Below are 19,510 nucleotides of genomic sequence, written 5' to 3'. Positions count from 1 at the left end.
CTGTTTTTAAAAATACTGATTTTAGATCTGTTTTGACCCGTTTGTTCAATAATTTAATAAAACAGGAGAAACTTAAAACTGTTAGGAAAAACAGCAGTTAAAAATACATAGCATTTGTTAGTCCTAATATAACTATTTTTTCGCTTTTTGGGGGAAAATAATGACAAACATATAAAATTATATTTTTGCTGATTTCAAGACAGTAAATTTGTATAATTCTGTGGATAAATGTTTTGAAAATACAGATTTAGGATCCGTTTTGACCTGTTTTTTGCAGTTAATTTGCAAATTAACACTTTATTCCATTATTTTTACTGGCTATTATCTGTAATTTAACAAAACAGGGAAAAATACAGTTAAAAACCTTTAACAAATCTCCATTTTTTGCAGTGTATTCAGGTGAGTGATGCTGATTTTTCCTCCATCGCTGGTTTTCTCACACATTTAGCCAAACTTAAAGAGAAGAGGCTGAGGGTTTTTTTTTTGTTTGTTTGTTTGTTTTTTTGTATTTGTGCTTTTAAACATCATTTTATGGATGAATTTCCCCCCAGAGTCTCTGAGCGGCTGCTGGTCTGAACCCATCCGGACTCTGCGCTCTGCTCGGGTCCAGCGCTCTGTTCGGTCCGTCCAGGTGCCTCCTGACGCTTCTTCACACAGAAAATCCTTTCTGAGGCCAACAGGACGTCACGATGCGCAGACTCCCTCTCCACAGTGCGTGCGTGCGTCCCGGCGCGCAGCGAGACGCTGTGAGCAACTCCTGACTGGCAGCGCTGTGGCGTGGATCACACACGGAGACGCGGCTACGTGTCCGGACACACACGCGCCTTTTTCCGACTTTGGAGAGTTTCCTCCATTCATGGAGATCGGAAACTGTTCGCCCTGGTACGAGCAGCTGGAGCTGGACGTTAGAAGGTGTGGCGTTCCGAGCACAGACATTTTATTTAATGTGGTCACCAACCACAAGCAAAACCAGAAAATTACGCATCTAAAGGCAGATTTGTGCCTAAATTCATCTCCAAATGGTCACATCAGATGATGCTGTGACCAAAAGAGCAGTATCTTTTTGGAGAGGCTTTCAAATCTGAGTTTGACTTGACTAAAATCTGCAATTCGTGGTTAAATTTTGGATTTCAGGATGATATTTTTCAAACGCATTTACAAAATTACGCATTTGTGCGTAAATTGCTCTCCAAGTGGCCAAATCAGATGTTGCTGTGACTGTAAGAGCAGCATCTTTTTGGACAGGTTTTCCAACCATTCTGAACCTGACAGGATTAAAACCTGGTTACATTTTTGGATTTGGTGATTTTTTTTTATAACAAATTTGTAAAATTAAGAATCAAAAGGCAGATTTGAGCGTAAAATTCCTCTCCAAGTGGCCAAATCAGATGTTGCTGTGACTGTAAGAGCAGAAGAAGAACCCTGTCCCTGCATCTTTTTGTGAAAGTTTTCCAACCACTCTGAATATGACATGATTAAAACCTGCAATCACTGGCTACATTTTGGGATTTTGGGGTGATTGTTTTACGCATTTATGAAATCGTGCATCTAAAGGCAGATTTGAGCGTAAAATTCATCTCCAAGTGGCCAAATCAGATGTTGCTGTGACTTTAAGTGCAGCATCTTTTTGGGGAGGTTTTCCAACCAATCTGTGCCTCACATGATTAAAACCTGCAATCACTAGTTTCACTTTTGGATTTCAGGGTGATTTTCTTTATGCATTTACGAAGTTAGGCATCTGTGCGTAAATTCTTCTCCAAATGGCCAAATCAGATGTTGCTGTGACTATAAGAGCAGGAGAAGAACCTTAACCCTGCATCTTTTTTGAGACGTTTTCCAACCAATCTGCGCCTCACATGATTAAAACCTACAATCGTTGGCTGCATTTTTGGATTTCAGGGGGATTTTTAAAAAAGAATTTACGACTTTACGAACAAAATATTAATAGAGCTGCGTTTTTAACAGCTCTCCGTCTCTGCTGCTGCTGCTGCGGTCACGAGTCTAATAGAAGAAACTGTCGAGAGAAACTTCAGAGGCGCGCAGTGCCTTGATCAGCCCATAGAGGACACACCTACCCCGCTAATCATCCACGTCTCCGGAGCGCTCAGCCACAGTTACGGAGAGACCGACACAGGAGGAGGACGCGTTCTGTCAGAGAGCTGACCTGCTTTAGTGCGCAGCGAAACAGGAGTAAAGAAAAAAAAGCAGCAGAAAGAAAGAAGAGAAACCGACAGCGCGGACAAAGTTTTGCGCCGCGATTCTCTTTCTTTCCAGCGAGCGTCACCGCAGCTCGAGTGTCACGTCGAGGAGCCTCTCAGATGGACAGACTCTTGGAGAGCTCCGCGGGCATGGGAATATTTTTGTAATGTGGATTTGTATCCCCTTGCAGGAGAATCGAGGTCCGCCGCGGAACGATGTGAGAGCGTCTCGGATTCTCGTGTTTCTGGATATCTTGAAGATTATTGGCAACAGTTGAGAGAAATCCAAGTTTGAGGATTTTACGCTGCAGCCTTCCTTCCTTTCGGGACCAGCATGGATTTGCCTTTACAACCTCCGGCCCCTGATTCTGAGCAGTTGTAGCCACTTGTGTTGTGTTTTTATTTTTTTCTTTCGTGTGTTTTGTGGGGTGTTTGTTTGTTTTTTCTTGTGAAACTTCATGTTTGAGAGCAAACCGCCACATTTGGCCTCCTGTCTTCTGAAGCGTTCGGATTGGATTTCCAACACCATGAACTTTATTGACAGTTTGACACTATTATTTTTGACGCTGTCAGCTGTCAAGGTGAGTGAGCTGGAGTTTCTCTTTTTTTTTTTTACAGATTAATATCAGCCCTGACCTCTCTGCTTGTGTTGCTCATTAATGTGTAGCTTGTCCTTGTCTGCGCTCTGAGGTCACCGCTCGTCTTTAGACGGACTCCGGTGTTTGGGAGCTTTAAACGGCCATTACGCAGAGCTGGCACCGACCAAACCGAACCCTGCTGCCTTTATCCGCCCTGAAAGTGTTAATATTTTTAAAATAATGTGCTAAAGGTTACCCCCGGCTGATCAGGCCCTGCTCTAAAAAGCACCTTGGAGATATTATTACGCTTTAAAGGCGCCGTTCTGAATTAGGACATGTGAGCAGGTTTCCCAACCGGCACCGACCCTCCAGCTCCTTCTCCTCCTTCTTCTTCTGGATTCAGGAGTTTCTCCAGCAGATTAATCTACCTTTAGCTGAAGGTTTTAACGGCCGCACTGTAAATCGTTTTTCTCTATAATCATTAATCAAGCCCTGCGAGCAAAGGTGAAAAAAGAAAAAAGGCCAGGAGGAGGCTGCGTGTTTCCCTGCCACATGATTGGACCAGTTTGTTTCCAGACACTTTCCAGCATCTTTACCAAAAATCCAGCTCCTCCGCTGAGTGTTTGGTCTGAAAGCTGCTCCGCTCCGAACATTAAGCATTAACAGCATTAAGGCCGCATTTTCCGGGGCTGAGCGGAGGGCTGCGGGGTCCCTCAGCCCACAAGGTCGGACCCTCTCACGCCACTGCCGAGTGGGAGGAGCCAAGGTTTTTTTCCCCTTTTCCTTCCTCCTTCCACTTTTCATTAAGGAATCTTCCTGCGCTGGGAGAGCTCATGCAATATTGGCGACATATTGCGCGCTGGCATGTATGGAAATGAAGCGGAGAGGAGGAGGAAGAGGAGGAGGAGGAGGAGGAGGGTGGAAAGTTGCCAAAAAAAAAATCCCTTTTGTGGCCCGACTGGTGCGGTGACAGCCAGCAGCCCCCCGGGAGGAATTTTTCCCGGTTTTAATGGTTATTAATCCGAGCTACATGAAAAGCTTTTCTGCAAATTAGAAACTTTGCGCAGCGAACATTTGCCCTCCGCGCTGCGCCAAAATAACACCCCCAGATAAGATAGCGGTTCCCATATTCTGGCAGCGGGTCAACAGAAATGTCAAAACGCAAATATATCTTTTTGCACAACTCCGTGGAGTAGTAAAGGCCGCGGGCTGGAGGGAGGGAGGGGGTTTAATTTCTCACTTCTTGCACAATCTGCTGCCGCTAACTCGGACTCTGCTGTCTGTCTTTGTGTTCCAGAGCGCCCACATACCCAAGGAGACGGAGAGAGGTCCACATGACGGTAGGTGTCCCGCAGGGCACCGTGGGAATCCAGTCCTCCGGGCTCCCTGCCTGGCCCGCAGCCAAACGGCTCCTTCAGCGCCACTTTAGCGGGGAATTAGCGCCTCCTAGCGACCGCGTCCCTCCGTCCATCCCCAGCAGCATTCCTCCTGATTTTGAGGTTAAGCTGCTGGAAATGTTGTGGAGGCAGAGCAGACTCTTTATAGAAAGGAATGTCACCCTCTTCTTGGCCCACAAACTGCGTTTTTGCACAATCGCAGCGTTGCCAAATCTAATTTGGACAATCAGGAGCTGAGTGTTTGGTTTGGCCTCCCGGAGGAGCCGGTCTGGGCTCAGCTCTGGGCTCAGCTCTGGGCTCAGCTCTGGTCCCGGTCCGGCTCCCAGCGAAGTCCTGGAGGTGTCTGGACTCATAGGTTTCTCAAGAGCAGAGCTCCAGCAGAGACAGACAGACAGACAGACAGACAGACAGACAGACAGACAGACAGACAGACAGACGGGGGGCGAGTAGAGGGAAGGTGAAGCAGCAGGTTACAGGCAGCAAAGTTCAAAACAAGCTGGAGTTTTACACAATTTTTACTTTGTATGGAGCAAAAAGTTCATGCAAAAGGAAAAATATAAAATAAAATTACAAAAACTGGCTTTGGAGGCCGCAGAAAGCATAAAGTTTTATACATTTGTAACATTTCATTCTGTAAAAACTTCATGCAAAATGAAAAATATCAATAAAATTTAAAAAATGGCTTTGTGAGTGGTGAAACAGCAGATTACACATTTCACAAAGCAACAAAAATCTATAGTTTTAGACAATTTTTACTGTTTATGTAGCAAGAAGTTTATGCATTTTTAAAAATCATGAAAAATATCAATAAAATTATTAAAATTGGCTTTAGAGGCAAATAATTGAAGGTGAAACAACAGATTAAAGGCTGCATAAAGCAACAAAAATCTGTAGTTTTACACAATTTTTGCTTTTTATTCTGCAAAAGGTTTGTGCATTTTTTAAAATAAATGATAAAAAATCAATAAAATTATAAATATTGGCTTTGGAGGCCACAGCAAAAAAAAAAAAAAAAAAATCTGCAGATGTAAACAATTTTTTACTTTTTATTCCGCAAAAATTTCTTGCATTTAAAAAAAATACATGAAAAATATCATAAGTTATTAATGTAAAATGACATGTTGAATATCAATAAAATTGGCTTTGGAGGCTGCACAAAGCAACAGAAGACTAGTTTTACAAAATTTTTCATTTTTACTTCATGCATCTGCATTTTTAGTTCATGCAAAATGTAAAATATCAGTAAAAATGCAAAAAAATCAGCATTTGAAACGAGTGAGGGCGAAACAACAGGTTACAGGCTGCACAAAGCCCAAAAAAGTAATTATACATAATTTTTACGTTTTAGTCTGCAAAAAGTTCATCAATTTTTTTAAATACGTGAAAAATATCAATAAAATTAAAAAAGAAGCCACACAAAGCATAATAATCTGTAGTTTTACACAGTTTTTACATTTTAGTCTGCAAAAAAGTTCATGCAATTTTAAAAAATTTTGAAAAATTTCAATAAAATTACAAAAAACGCCTTTAGAGGCAACTGAGTGAAGGTGAAACAGCAGATTACAGGCCGCACAAAGCAGCAAAAATCTGTATTTTTATAACATTTTTACCTTTTATTCTGCAAAAAGTTCATTCATTTTTTAAAATCTGTGAAAAATGTCAATAAAACTAGTAAAATTGTCTTGGAGAGGGTGATTTTCTGCAATTTTCCAGTAGTTTTTGGTGCCATAGTTGCAGTAATATTGCTGTTTCTGTTCGTTTTTTGCGGCGTAGATCCATAAAGTGGGGTCTTGAAAGTGATTTGTTCATTAGTGAGTGTAGAAGTAGGCCAGCATGTATTCTGCATGTATAAATCACATTAAAGCTGTAGTGTGCTGCTGCTTCAGAGGTTTCCTGCAGCTGTTAATCAGAGCTGTTTCCTGCAGTGATCCCTCTGATGGAGGTCTACAACAAGAGCTTGTGTCAGCCCCGGGAGCTGCTGGTGGAGATCCTGCAGGAGTATCCGGAGGAGGTGGAGCACATCTTCATCCCGTCCTGCGTGGTTTTAACGCGCTGCGCCGGCTGCTGCAACGACGAGATGCTGCAGTGTATGCCCACATCCAGCTACAACATCACCATGGAGGTTAGAAAACACCTTTATTACTGCCCACATCCAGCTACAACATCACCATGGAGGTTAGAACACACCTTTATTACTGCCCACATCCAGCTACAACATCACCATGGAGGTTAGAACACACCTTTATTACTGCCCAAACGTATCCAGAATCCGCCAAAAACCTGAAATTAAAACCCTCTGATGGGTCCAAGGAACTGCTGAGGTTTGACCTTTGGGAAGAAAAGGACCAAACTGCTGCTTTCACAAGAAGAATGTCTCTAAATTTTTCTCCAAAATGAATTAAAATCTGTCCAAAATGGCTTAAAATGGTCCAACAATGACTGTAATTGTGTCCAAAATGACTTAAAACTCATCAGAAATGACTTAAATGGTCCCAAATCTTGTGAAATTTGCCTAAAATGACTCAAATTTGTCCAAAATGACGTAAAACTCGTCCACCTGAACTCATAATTTACTTGACATGTTTTCTGTACATGAACTAAATGTTCCACCTGCAGCTTTATTAGCCTAAATTATTTCTGAATCAACATTAAAAGCTGGAATTTGCAGCATATTGAATCATTTAAACCTGGTTATTTTCTATTCAAAGGATAAAAACAGTCTCAGATTTACAGTATTTCTGAAAATATATGAAGAATTATTGAAGAATGTCTAAATCATGCTTCTTAATTGTGAATATTTTCTGGTTTCTTTCCTCTGTGACAGTAAACTGAATATTTTTGGATAAAACAAGACATCTGAGGAAATAATAATCCACATTTTTTACAATTTTCTGACATTTAAAGACCAAACAACTGACTGATTAATGGAGAACTAGAACTGAACACAACATCTGGAAACATCTGTGTTTTTATTCACTTCCGACGTGTGACATTTTCTCTTCTTCTTTTCTTCTTTTGCAGATTAAAAGAATAAAACCCCAAAGGCAACAGAATGACATTTTCATGAGTTTTACGGAACACAGCGCATGTGAGTGTAGGTAAGAAACCCCGAACACACTCAACATGACACAACCCAACATCTGAGCTCCACAAACAAACCTCCGACACATTTAGCTGATTCTATCGCTCTGATTCAGATCTTATCTCCCTCCGATCCCGAGCAGGTCGAAACAAATGGCTGCAGACGTCCTCCGTGTTGCAGATTTATCCTCATAGATCAACTTTCTCTGCTTGCAGGTTGTTTTAGTGCAGCTTGAACCTTTGAGCTTATTCTAAACGTAAGAAACGTCTCTAAAGAACCTTTTTCAGACGAGAAACGAAGCCGTTAGCCCTCTGAACCCGAGGCATGAATTTATTTTTAAAAATCGCCAAAGTAAAAGCATCTGTTGCTGCCAGAAATTGTAAAAACAGAAAAATTCTGCGGATTTTCTCCTTTCCAACAGTCCTTGAACTAGTTATCTGAGATGTGTGGTTCCATCAGGAAAATTAACAAAATCAAACGTATTATTGTATCAAATTTGCTTTATTCAACATTCACAAATAAATCTCCCACAGAAAATCTAAACAATAAACAATTATGCCAGAAAGCAGACATTTAATTTAATCAGATTCTTTTTAAAAAATTAAAAATTCTGAGTTATTCTGTGCAAACAAACAGCTATTAATGACTCAGCTGTGATTAACATCTGCGTGACAAAAATTCAGAGTTTTCAGGTTGAACTGCAGGCAGTGTTTTCACAATAAATGCAGCAGCATGGCTTATAAACGGTGAACAGAGCACCAGGTTGTTGGAGATCCATTCAGCATGGTGAAGCATCTTTCTACTGATGATGAGCAGAGTAGAGAGGAAAAGTCTGGAGAGGCTGAAAACATGGAGATAGTTGACCAAAAAGCAACAAAAACGACATACAAAATGACAAAAACGAGACACAAAGGACTAAAAACAACACAGAAAGCAACAAAAATGAGATAGAAAAAGACAGAATATGACAAAATAACATAAATAAGACACATTGCAAGTTGTAGAGACTGGAAACATGGAAATAGTTAAACTCTTTGTGTTGTTCTGTTTCCAAAGAGCTGCAGGACTTTGGATTGTAGAGAAAAATGAAGCAATAGTGAAGAAAAATGAGCAAAAAACTCCAAAAAATCTGCTGTTCAGAGTTCAGAGGGTTGAAGTTCATGACTTTCTGCTCTTCCAGGAACAGTTTCTCTATCAAATGTGTAAAATTCTTCATAAATTCCAACCATATTTCACTTCAGATCATCCTAAAGCTACTCTCAGCTGTTTCCATGTTGTCAACTGAACGTGGCTCAGATTAGCAGCTCGTTCTGCTCTTTTCTGTCTGAATCCATCATCGCTAAGCTAATCATTAACAGACACCAGAGGTCCTGTCGAAATTCGAGGATGCGACATGAATTATCAAACCGTGACACCGAGGTGATCCTCCTCCTCCCATGCTTCGGGAAAAACCAGAGCAAAAACAAACAGTGTAGAGGAAACCGTTGGCTGAAGGCCGAGCTACGACGCTCACTCTCACTTTATAGGGGTATTAGAGCTACTTGTTGTACATTTTTTAAGTTTTCTGCAGCTGTGATTCAATTATTCACCTTCAATTTTAAGAGTTATTAAGTTGAAACACTGTAATCAATCTATTTAAGGTCAAATAAATGGCAAAAAGGTGTTAAAATCACTGCTAAATAGCTAAATCTGTGAAATTCTGTGGTACTTTATGCTATTTTTACCTTTTGCTTGTAGCACTGAGCAGCACAAATTCACTACTAGCAATGAAATCTGCTGTTTACATGCATTTAAGAGCAATATTAGTCGACTTTGTGTATAAATTTGCTATTTCCATACATTAATCCACCAAAACATCTCCTAAAGGGCACCATCACTACATCCTGGGCTGGAGGCCGAGCTACGACGCTCACTGGCACTTTATAGGGTTGTTAGAACTACTTGTTGTACATTTTCAAAGTTTTCTGCAGCTGTGATTCAATAATTCACCTTCAATTTTAAGAGTTATTAAGTTTAAACACTGTAATCAATCTGTTTAAGGTCAAATAAATGGTAGAAAGGCATTAAAATCACTGTCAAATAGCTAAATGTCGTGTTTAAGTGAAATTTTCTGCTAATTTTAGCTTCAGCTTGTAGCTCTAGTGCAGCTCCAGTAGCATAAATTCACTACAAACAATGAAATTTTCTGTATAAAAGCATTTAAGAGTAATATTAGTCGACTTTGCGTATAAATTTGCTGTTTCCACGATGCTTTTCACGTGGTTTTCTGCTCCATTTTTGCTACGTTAACGTCACAAAATCTAGTTAGCTGCAGGAAACAACAACAAAGCAGCGACTTATATGCTAAAAATAGCAAGTTTTCTTTCAGTATTTATGGTTTGAAAGGCAGCTGTTCTTGGATCTTTGGGTTAATTCGACGTTTTAATCACAATAAATCATCAAAATGTCTCCTAAGGGGCACCAGCACTACATCCTGGGCTTAACGTCGTCTAGGATTACTGCGATTCAGAGGAGGGTTTTTTTTTGTAATTTCTTGTATTGGAGTGATAATGAGGTGCCGTCAGACCATTCTAAAGACATTTGTCAACGTATTCGACTACAAAATAGGAACATTTTCATGAAAATTTCAAGAAAAATACCGTATGTTTAGTGCAAAAGTCCCATTTAGTTGGTAAAACTTCACTTTTACTTTATTAAGTGCAGTATTTCTGTTGAGACATTGCTTTTGTTGCTTGAAGATTCATATTCTGCTGTTTTTAGTTGCTTCAGTGGGTTCTATGGCTGCTTTTTTTGCATGAAAACTTCAAAATAAGGAATTTTCGACAAGTTTTGAGTCGTTTTGAATGATTTTTTTAGGTCATTTTGGACAAAATTTGAGTCATTTTTGTGTCATTCTGAATGAGGTTTTGTCAGAGGTGGCGAGTGTAACGTTAGCTTGACCCATAAAGACTCAGTTGACACATTCAAAAGTCAATATTTAGTTATTTGATTCCACATTTCCTTCAGTGGGTTTCATCTAGCTACTTTTTGTGCATGTAAAATGTCTGCAAACTTTAAGTAATCCTGAACAAGGTTTGAGCCATTTAGGACAACTATTTGGGTCATCTTAGACAAATTTCCAATCATTTTTGGGCAATTTTTGTCATTTTGGGCAACTTTACTTTGTCATTTTGATAACTTTGGGTCATTTTAGACAAATTTGGAGTCACTTGGTGCATTTTTGTTGTCATTTTCTACCAGCTTTTGTCAGAAGTGTCTTCTTTCCTTTGGTATGATCTGTAGCTGTGCTCTTATGCATGTTAATGGTCTGCACACTTTCGTTTTAGTAATCCATTTTGCACTTTTCTGTCATTTTATATGATTTTTGGGGTCATTTTGGACATATTTGGAGCCATTATGGGAATTGTGTGGTCATCTTTGATGATTTTTGAGTAATTTTGGGTAACTTTTGCCATTTCAGACCAGCTTCTTTGCTTTGGTATGTTATAGAGCTGCTCTCTTGTGAAGGTTAGAATTCTGCAAAACTGAATTTGAGTAATTCTAAATGAGTTTCAAGTAGGGCTGGGCGATAAATCGATTTTATCGATTAAATCGACTTTGTACTTAATGTCGATTTGTTTTAATGAAAATCGATTTTCTCATCAACATCCGCCACCAACGCCTTCCTGCTGGGCTCCCGTAGTTCAGAGTGAGCGCCCCCCTCCCACGCTTGATATACAAACAACATGGCGGCGAGCAGTGCAGATCTAAAGGCTCATGTCCACTAGATGCTATTTTCCCGCACAGCAACGCAGCGCATCTGAAAATCACACGGACAGCGGGTGGTCACTAGCGGACCACAACATGGTCACATGACAGCACTGAGCAACAGCAGGACGCTACGTGGTCACATGACCCAGCTTTCAGCTGGACAGTCCTGCAGACAAGTCGGATAAACACAGCGGCTCGGCCGCAAACTTTCCCTTTTATTTCAAAAACACGTCAGCGAAAAGTATTTCTGAAAGCATTTGAAGCGAGAAATAATCTGTGCAGCAGCTTAATCTGTCCTCGTTTTAGGTCACTGACGCCTAGTTTAGAAGTTTGAGGCCAGTTTCACGATGCGTGGAATCTCTGCACGCTGCATCCAATTTACATAAAGTAGAAGTCAGTCTACTTTATGCAAATGAGCTGCAGCCCTCTCCAGGTAAACACACCTGATCACAGCTGGAAACGCACTGCAACGGACCAGCATGTCACATGCAGTGCATTTCCAGCTGCGATCAGGTGTGTTTACCTGGAGAGGGCTGCAGCTTATTTGCATAAAGTAGACTGGACTCCAGCATGAGGAGATTAGGTAGGGGGTAAAAAAAAAAAAAAAAAAAAAAAATCGGATAAATCGTGAATCGGGATTTTTTATGAAAAAATCTGAGATTTTTTTTTTTTTTAGGCCATATCGCCCAGCCTTAGTTTCAAGTCATTATGGACAATTTTTTGAATCATTTTGGAGGATATTTTAGTGATTTTGGGCAATTTTTGCCATTTTGGACAAGCTTTTTTCCTTTTTTGTGTTATATAACTGCTTTCTTGTGCCAGTTAAAGATTTACAAACTTGATTTTCAGTTTCAAGTCATTGTTGGCCATTTTTAGCGGAATTTTGCATCAATTTTGAGTAATTTGGGACATTATTATTACTACTGTTGTTATTTTTGGCCCATTTTTAAGTCATTTTGAACAGTTTTTGCCATTTTTGACAAGCTTCTTTGCTTTTGTGTGTTATGGAGCTGCTTCTTTGTGCAGGTTCAAGTTCTTCAAACTTGAATTTCATTAATACTGAAAGAGTTTGAAGTCATTTTGGACCATTTTTTTGACCTTTTTTTTTGGTCATTTCAGGCAGTTTTTGCCATTTTGGATGAGCTTCTTTGATTTGGTGTGTTGTGTAGCTTCACCTTTGTGCGTTACGTTAAAGGTCTGCAAACTTTTATTTTAGTAAGCCTCAATATGTTTGAAACCGTTTTGTACAAAGTTTTGGGATATTTTTCGACAAATTTCGGATCATTTCAGTTTTGGGCAATTTATTTTTGTCATCTTTACACTTTTTTGGTCATTTTGTATAAGTTTTTGTCAGAAGTGGCTTCTTCCCATGATGAATGTATGACATGTAGCTGTGTTTTTGATGATGCTAAAGGTCTGCAAACTTTAATTTTAGTAAGACTCAACAAGTTTCAAGTCATTTTGTGCAAAGTTTTGGTTTGTTTCGGACAAATCTGAACCAATTTTGAGAATTGTTTGGTCGTTTTGTACAAATTTGGACTCATTTTGAGCATTTTTGGTCATTTTGGACAAGCTTTTACCCCAATGAAGAGCAGAAGAATGGCTAAAAATGCAGTGATTAACCTGTGAATGTCCAGAATTTGGGTTCTTTGTAGAATCAGGATCCTCCTTTAAGCTGATCTCAGTGTATTTGCTGCCCACGGTGATTCTCAGCCTTCAGATATTGAACCTACAGTAGATAAATGCACACACATGTCCCTCCAGGCTTTATCCGGCCCACTAGTGCGGAGCTGTTGCATTATTTTGTCTGTCAAACAGAAAGTTGGCAGCGAGTCCATGACCTGCTGGAGGGAAACACGGTTTCCTAACACTTTTGGCTGCAGGCTGCCAGCCGCTTTATTGCTCCATACGCTGTTATCACACGGACGAGAAGTGAAACAAACCTGACAGCTTTCTATTGTGTTTGTGTGTCCGTCAACGAACACACCCCTCTGTGTGTGTGTTGCTGTGTGTGTGTGTGTGTGTGTGTGTGTGTGTGATATTTCCCAACAGCTCCATTTCATTGACTAATCCAGGCGTTTGAAAGTGAAAGAAGCCAGTTTTTTGGTGTTTTTCTGTCGTGGTTTCTGGTAAACGGCGATGATGTGATGCGAGCCCCGCCAGCTGCTCGATGTGTATCTGTTTACCTGGAAAAACAACTGTGACCTAACGCCCCTGTTGCTCTGCTTTCAGGTTAAAGAAAGAAGTGAAAGAACAGAAAGAAAAGTGAGTACAGCGTCTTTCTGCATGGACACTGGGAGCTTTTTTTGATGGGGGGGAAACAATGAGGACTTGAGATTTGATCTTTCTCCTGTTTTTCTTTGCAAACAAACCCTGAGTGGTCTGCAGCTCTGAGCCTCTGACAGCCGACCACAGGAGCTTTCTGTATTTTTAACCCTCTGAACTCCAACCTGCAGATTCTGGCCGTATTTTTGCACAATTTTTACTCATTTTTCACTGCAATCTAAAATCCTGCAGCTCTATGGAAACAGAAAAACCATGAAGAAGGAGGGAGAATGACAGAAATATGGAAAAAAGCAAACAAAAGAAAACAAAAATAAAAACACCGGGAATCAACATTTGGAACATTTTTCCAAGTTTCAACAGGTGCTAATGACATTTTTTTAATAATAGATCTTCAACTATTTACATTTTTATTTGTTTCCATGCTTGTTTTTTATCCACTCTGTGTAAACACAGCCTGCAGTTCAGCCGAAAACTATCAAAATTTTTGTCATGTGACTGTTAGTCACAGCTGAGTCGATCTTAAACTCTCAGTTTTGCAAAAGAGTGCAGAATTTTTAGTTTTGTACATAATGTGGTTATTGCAAACAGTTTATTTTTGGTGAATTTTTAAACTGGACATATGGAATAAAGTGACTTTTTTTCATGCAAAAAAATCACGATTTTGAACTTAAATTTGATTAATTTTCCAGATGGAACCCTACATGATAAATTTTTACTGAAAGAATCAACAAGAAGCTGAAAAGCTGCAGATTTTTTTTCCATTTTTGCATTTTTTGTTTTTGATAAACGGTGTAATTTTCACAACTTTTTTAAAGCAATAAAACGCCCTTTCCGGCCCGACTGCTTGTTTTTGGGGTTCAGAGCGTTAATGAAGCCGCCTGTTATTTCCACTTTAACTCTTCTTTTCACACACACTCTCTAAAAAAACATTCCTCAGTGATAATATTCCTGTAAAAGCGCAGTGGATGAGCTACATGAGATCATCTTGTGCTGCTCTGAGGTGATAAACGGGAGGATTGAGGTGAATGAGTGACAGTTGATGAGGTCGTTGCCCTCCTTTACTGTTTACGTCCATTTAACTCCTGTTTCTGACGACCCGTTTACAGCTTCTCCTCCTCCTGCAGGAGTCATTAAGAACTCTTTAATCCTCCTCTTCCCTGGGAGCAGCTGTTAATATTTCTCGAGGCGTTTCTCGGCTGTATTTGGGTTTTATGCCGGCTCGTCCGGTCCGTCGTATAGATAAGCCGCTCTCTGACCTCGTCTTTAAGGGTGTTGCTGCTCTCTGGGTCAACGGCTTCGGACTCAGAAAAAGTTGTGAAACTGTCAGTTTAAAGAGGAAGTTTCTACTTTTACGACACATCAAGTTCATCCTGATTTGACATCAGGCTTCCGCACGTCGGCCGATTTGGATATGAAATGTAAAAACATCATTTTTGACCTTTTTAGCGGTTCGTCTGAAGGGGAGCGGAGTCAGAAAACTCTACAAACTCTGACTGGAGTTCTGTTTTTTTTTTGGTTCAACCTGACGTCCTCCATGAAATGCAACAACTCGACCTTTTCATCATCGACTGAAATATATGCAGAACTAACAACATTCTCAACCTCATGCTAGCATGCTAACATGCTAAACTATAATGGTGGAAGAAGATTTCTAAAATAGACGAAGCACAGTGCAGAAATACAAGCAAAAGTCATGAATTTAAGTGTTTAATTTAGTAATATGCTTAAAATGTCAAAAGTAAAAGTGGTCATTCTGCAGAAATTTGTATTTTAGATCAGTAAATGTTTGTATTAACCCGCTGAACCCCTGAACTGTTTTGAAAAGCTTCATAGTTATTTTTAAAAAGTGTCAAAATGACACCATTTATCAGGCAGAAATGTTAAAAACTGAAAAAAATCACTGGATTTTCAGCTATCCAACAGTCCTTAAACTACTCATCTGCAATTTGTTGTTCCCTCAGACCAAATCTAAACCTAAAAATATGATATTTAATCAAAATTACTTGTCCTCTGCTTGTCTCATTTAAATAATTGCCTAAAATAAACTGTTTGCTTCAACCAAATTCTTTAAAAAACTAAAAATTCTTGACTGCTCTGTGCAGCCGTGAAGCTATCAGTGACTCAGCTGTGGTGAAGAAGAAAGTGATAAAAATTTTGCGAAATTCAGTTGTACTACTCTACACTTCTTGCAAAACGTCAAAAACAAAACACACAACGACATAAAACTACGAAAACGTGACACAAAACAGCCACAAAATGATGTAAAATTACCAAAATTAAACGCAAAAATTGTCAAACATTAATTAGCTCATGAAAACTCTTGCTTCTAAGTAGATTCTGTAAAAACTAAAAACTAAAACTTTTCTCAGGTTGAACTGCAGGCAGTGTTTCCACAGAGAGACCTCCTGGATGAATAAATAAATGCAGCTCGGCTCAGAAACAGTGAACAGAGAAGCAAGTTGTTGGAGATCCATTCAGCATGGAGAAACATCTTTCTAGATGTTGGAGATCCATTCAGCATGGAGAAACATCTTTCTAGATGTTGGAGATCCATTCAGCATGGAGAAACATCTTTCTAGATGTTGGAGATCCATTCAGCATGGAGAAACATCTTTCTAGATGTTGGAGATACATTCAGCATGGAGAAACATCTTTCTAGATGTTGGAGATCTATTCACTGTGATGGTGAAACATCTTTCTAGATGTTGGAGATACATTCAGCATGGTGAAACATCTTTCTAGATGTTGGAGATCCATCCAGCATGGTGGAACATCTTTCTAGATGTTGGAGATCCATTCAACATGGTGAAACATCTTTCTAAATATTGGAGATCCATCCAGCACGGTGAAACATCTTTCTACAGATGATGAGCAGAGTAGAGAGGAAAAGTCTGGAGAGGAAACGTGGAAATAGTTCTACAGGATGACGAGACTCATGTATTTAATGTTGGAAAAAGCATGCAGGTTCCTGTTTTTTCACCTTTTGTACAACAAATAATTGAAGAATTTGTCATGATCTCTGTCATTGAGAGGGTTCTTTTGCAATTTTTCGTGCTGTTTTTGCGTCATTTGTGCATCTTTTCGTGCCGTTTTTGCATCATTTGTGCATCTTTTCATGCCGGTTTTGCGTCATTTGTGCATCTTTTCGTGCCGTTTTTGCATCATTTGTGCATCTTTTCGTGCCGGTTTTGCGTCATTTGTGCATCTTTTCCTGCCGTTTTTGCGTCATTTGTGCATCTTTTCCTGCCGTTTTTGCATCATTTGTGCATCTTTTCGTGCCGGTTTTGCGTCATTTGTGCATCTTTTTGTGCCGTTTTTGCATCATTTGTGCATCTTTTCGTGCCGGTTTTGCGTCATTTGTGCATCTTTTCCTGCCGTTTTTGCGTCATTTGTGCATCTTTTCCTGCCGTTTTTGCGTCATTTGTGCATCTTTTCCTGCCGTTTTTGCATCATTTGTGCATCTTTTCGTGCCGTTTTTGCATCATTTGTGCATCTTTTCGTGCCGGTTTTGCGTCATTTGTGCATCTTTTCCTGCCGTTTTTGCGTCATTTGTGCATCTTTTCCTGCCGTTTTTGCGTCATTTGTGCATCTTTTCCTGCCGTTTTTGCGTCATTTGTGCATCTTTTCGTGCTGTTTTTGCGTCATTTGTGCATCTTTTCCTGCCGTTTTTGCGTCATTTGTGCATCTTTTCCTGCCGTTTTTGCGTCATTTGTGCATCTTTTCGTGCCGTTTTTGCGTCATTTGTGCATCTTTTCCTGCCGTTTTTGCGTCATTTGTGCATCTTTTCCTGCCGTTTTTGGGTCATTTGTGCATCTTTTCGTGCTGTTTTTGCATCATTTGTGCATCTTTTCGTGCTGTTTTTGCGTCATTTGTGCATCTTTTCATGTTGTTTTTGTCTGTTTCTGTCTTTCTGACTGTTTCCACAGAACTGCAGGACTTTATATTACAGTGAAAAATGAAGCTAGAGTGATTAAAAATGAGACAGGAGCACATAAACATCTCATCCTACCACAACTACATTCAGTCTGACTGCAGAAGACGCTTCAGTCTGAGGAAATTAATCATTTAAATCAACCAAACAGCTCACAGATGGAACGTTTTAGTCAGAAATGATGGTTTGCTGTTATGAAAAATGGCCTTCAAACATATCAGTGAGCAGCTTTTAGCTAAACATCAACATGCTAGCAGGCTCACGGTGACCTGAACAACACCAGGAGTAATATTTAACATGAGCTGGAGAGGAGTCCAGTAAATACACTAAAGGTCTGCAGTATTTCACTACTCTGCAGCTCAGTAATGGAAAATAGAATCATCCAGTGATTCAGAGGGAAAGTCCTGCATTACCAGCAGGTTAAGATCAAACTTTATTGATCTCCAGCAGGTCAGTTTACGAGCTGCTCAGCAGTAAATAAAGTCATTAAAACCAGCTTCACCTTCAATAATATCAACTCTGTGAACTCGTGTTTGTTTTGCTCCAGTTACATTTTTACAGTTTAACATCCTGCAGCTCTACAGACACAGAATGACATGAAGAAGAGAGAAAATGAAACAGAACCATACAGAGAGACAGAAACAGCACGAAATGACACAAAAAACACACAAAAATAACACTGAAACTTGCAAAACAAACCTCAGAATGACTGAAATCATAAAAAATGTGAAAATTAGTTTCACAAAAAATGAAAATAAAAACTGGAACCAGCATGAATTTCCCAACACTGTAAATAAATTTGTCTCCACATACTATAGAGATTTAACTTTTTCCATGTTTTCAGCCTCTACAGACTTTTTCTTTTGTCATTTTATGTCTCGTTTGTGTCATTTTTGTGTTTATTGTTGTGTTTTATTATTGTTGCTTTCTATGTTGTTTTTATTGTTTTCTGTCCTCCTTGTCTCATTTTAGGTCTCTTTGTGTCATTTTGTTCTTGTTTTTTGTTGCTTTCAGTGTTTTTATCATTTTGGGTCTCATTTTTGGTCATTTTTGTGTCTTGTTTTTGTCATTTTGTCTTATTTTTGTCACTTCTTTTGTTATTTTTTTATTGTTTTCAGTCTAGTTTTTGTCATTTTATGTCTTGTTTTTACCTTGTTTATGTCTCGTTTGTGTTATTTTGTCTTATTTTTTTAAATTTTTTTGCCTTATTTTTGTTGCTTCCTGTGTTATTTTTACTGTTTTCTATCTTCCTTGTGTTATTTTGTGTCTCATTTTTGACACTCTGTGTTTTGCATTTATTGTTTTCCGCCTGGTTTTTGTCATTTTGTGTCGTTTTTACCGTTTTTGTGTCTTTTTTGTATAATTTTGTGTCTCGTGATTTTGTCTTATTTTTGTCGCTTTCTTTGTTATTTTTATTGCTGCCTTATTGTTTCAGTCTTGCTTGTGTAATTTTTTGTCTCGTTTGTGTCGTGTATCTTATTTTTGTTACTTTGTGTTTTGTTTTTACTCTCATTTTTGTCATTTTGTGTCTCGTTTTTACCTTTTTTGTGTCTTATTTGTACAATTTTGTCTTGTTTGTGTCATTTTGCCTTATTTTTGTCATTTTTTGTCTTATTTTTGTTGCTTCCTGTGTTGTCTTAATTGTTTTCTGTCTCATTTGTGTTGTTCTTTGATTCCTTTTTGTAATTTTGTGCTTGTTTGTGCAGAAACACTGCCTGCAGTTGAACCTGAAAACTCTCTGAATTTTTGACACGCTTCTGTTAATCACAGCTGAGTCACAAATAGCTTTTTGTTTGCACAGAAAAATGCAGAATTATTTGTTTTTTACAGAAATATCAGCACTTGAGTGAGCTCACTTCAAGGACTGTCAGAAACATTAAACATCTTTCTATTTTTACAGTCTCTGGCTGATAAATTGTTCCATTTTTGCTTTTTTAAATAAATAAAACAGGTGCATTTTCAGGATCAGAGAGGTTTTATTTTCCCCTCGTGAAAAAACACAGACATCCGTGAGATCAAGGACGTTTCTTTGTTATGAAACCGAACCTGCCGCTGCATAACAAGTACAAAAAGAAGAAAAAAAAACAGAAGTTTGACTGGATAACAGAGGAACGAAGGTCAAGTTAGAGACTGAGATGTTCTGCACACGTATCGACAATACCAGTAATATCTGTATTTATTTACGTTTTTGGACCATTTTCTGACTTTAAAAATCATCCTGACAGAAACCTGATGGCCGGAAAACTGCCCAATATTTCTTTTTAAATGTCTGAAACTGACTCAAAAGA

General features: G+C 39.1%; 1 protein-coding gene across 2 annotated transcripts in view; it reads left to right on the top strand.

The window, feature by feature from the left end:
* The first annotated feature begins 2,052 nt into the window (after positions 1-2,052).
* vegfab (vascular endothelial growth factor Ab) overlaps positions 2,053-19,510 on the top strand; it is a 30,364-nt gene continuing 12,906 nt past the window's right edge. The window contains exons 1-5 of one of the 2 annotated variants that reach the window (XM_023292270.3): positions 2,053-2,779; positions 4,074-4,116; positions 6,099-6,295; positions 7,195-7,271; positions 13,238-13,270. In XM_023292270.3, the coding sequence (XP_023148038.1) occupies positions 2,657-2,779; positions 4,074-4,116; positions 6,099-6,295; positions 7,195-7,271; positions 13,238-13,270 (473 nt within the window). In that variant the 5' untranslated portion in view covers positions 2,053-2,656. The remainder of the gene's footprint in view (positions 2,780-4,073; positions 4,117-6,098; positions 6,296-7,194; positions 7,272-13,237; positions 13,271-19,510) is intronic. The other variant, XM_023292271.3, reaches the window with a different exon arrangement.

The sequence above is a fragment of the Amphiprion ocellaris genome, chromosome 12 (assembly GCF_022539595.1).
Source record: "Amphiprion ocellaris isolate individual 3 ecotype Okinawa chromosome 12, ASM2253959v1, whole genome shotgun sequence".
In the NCBI taxonomy this organism is placed as follows: domain Eukaryota; kingdom Metazoa; phylum Chordata; class Actinopteri; family Pomacentridae; genus Amphiprion; species Amphiprion ocellaris.
This window is presented reverse-complemented; position numbering and strand designations above follow the sequence as displayed.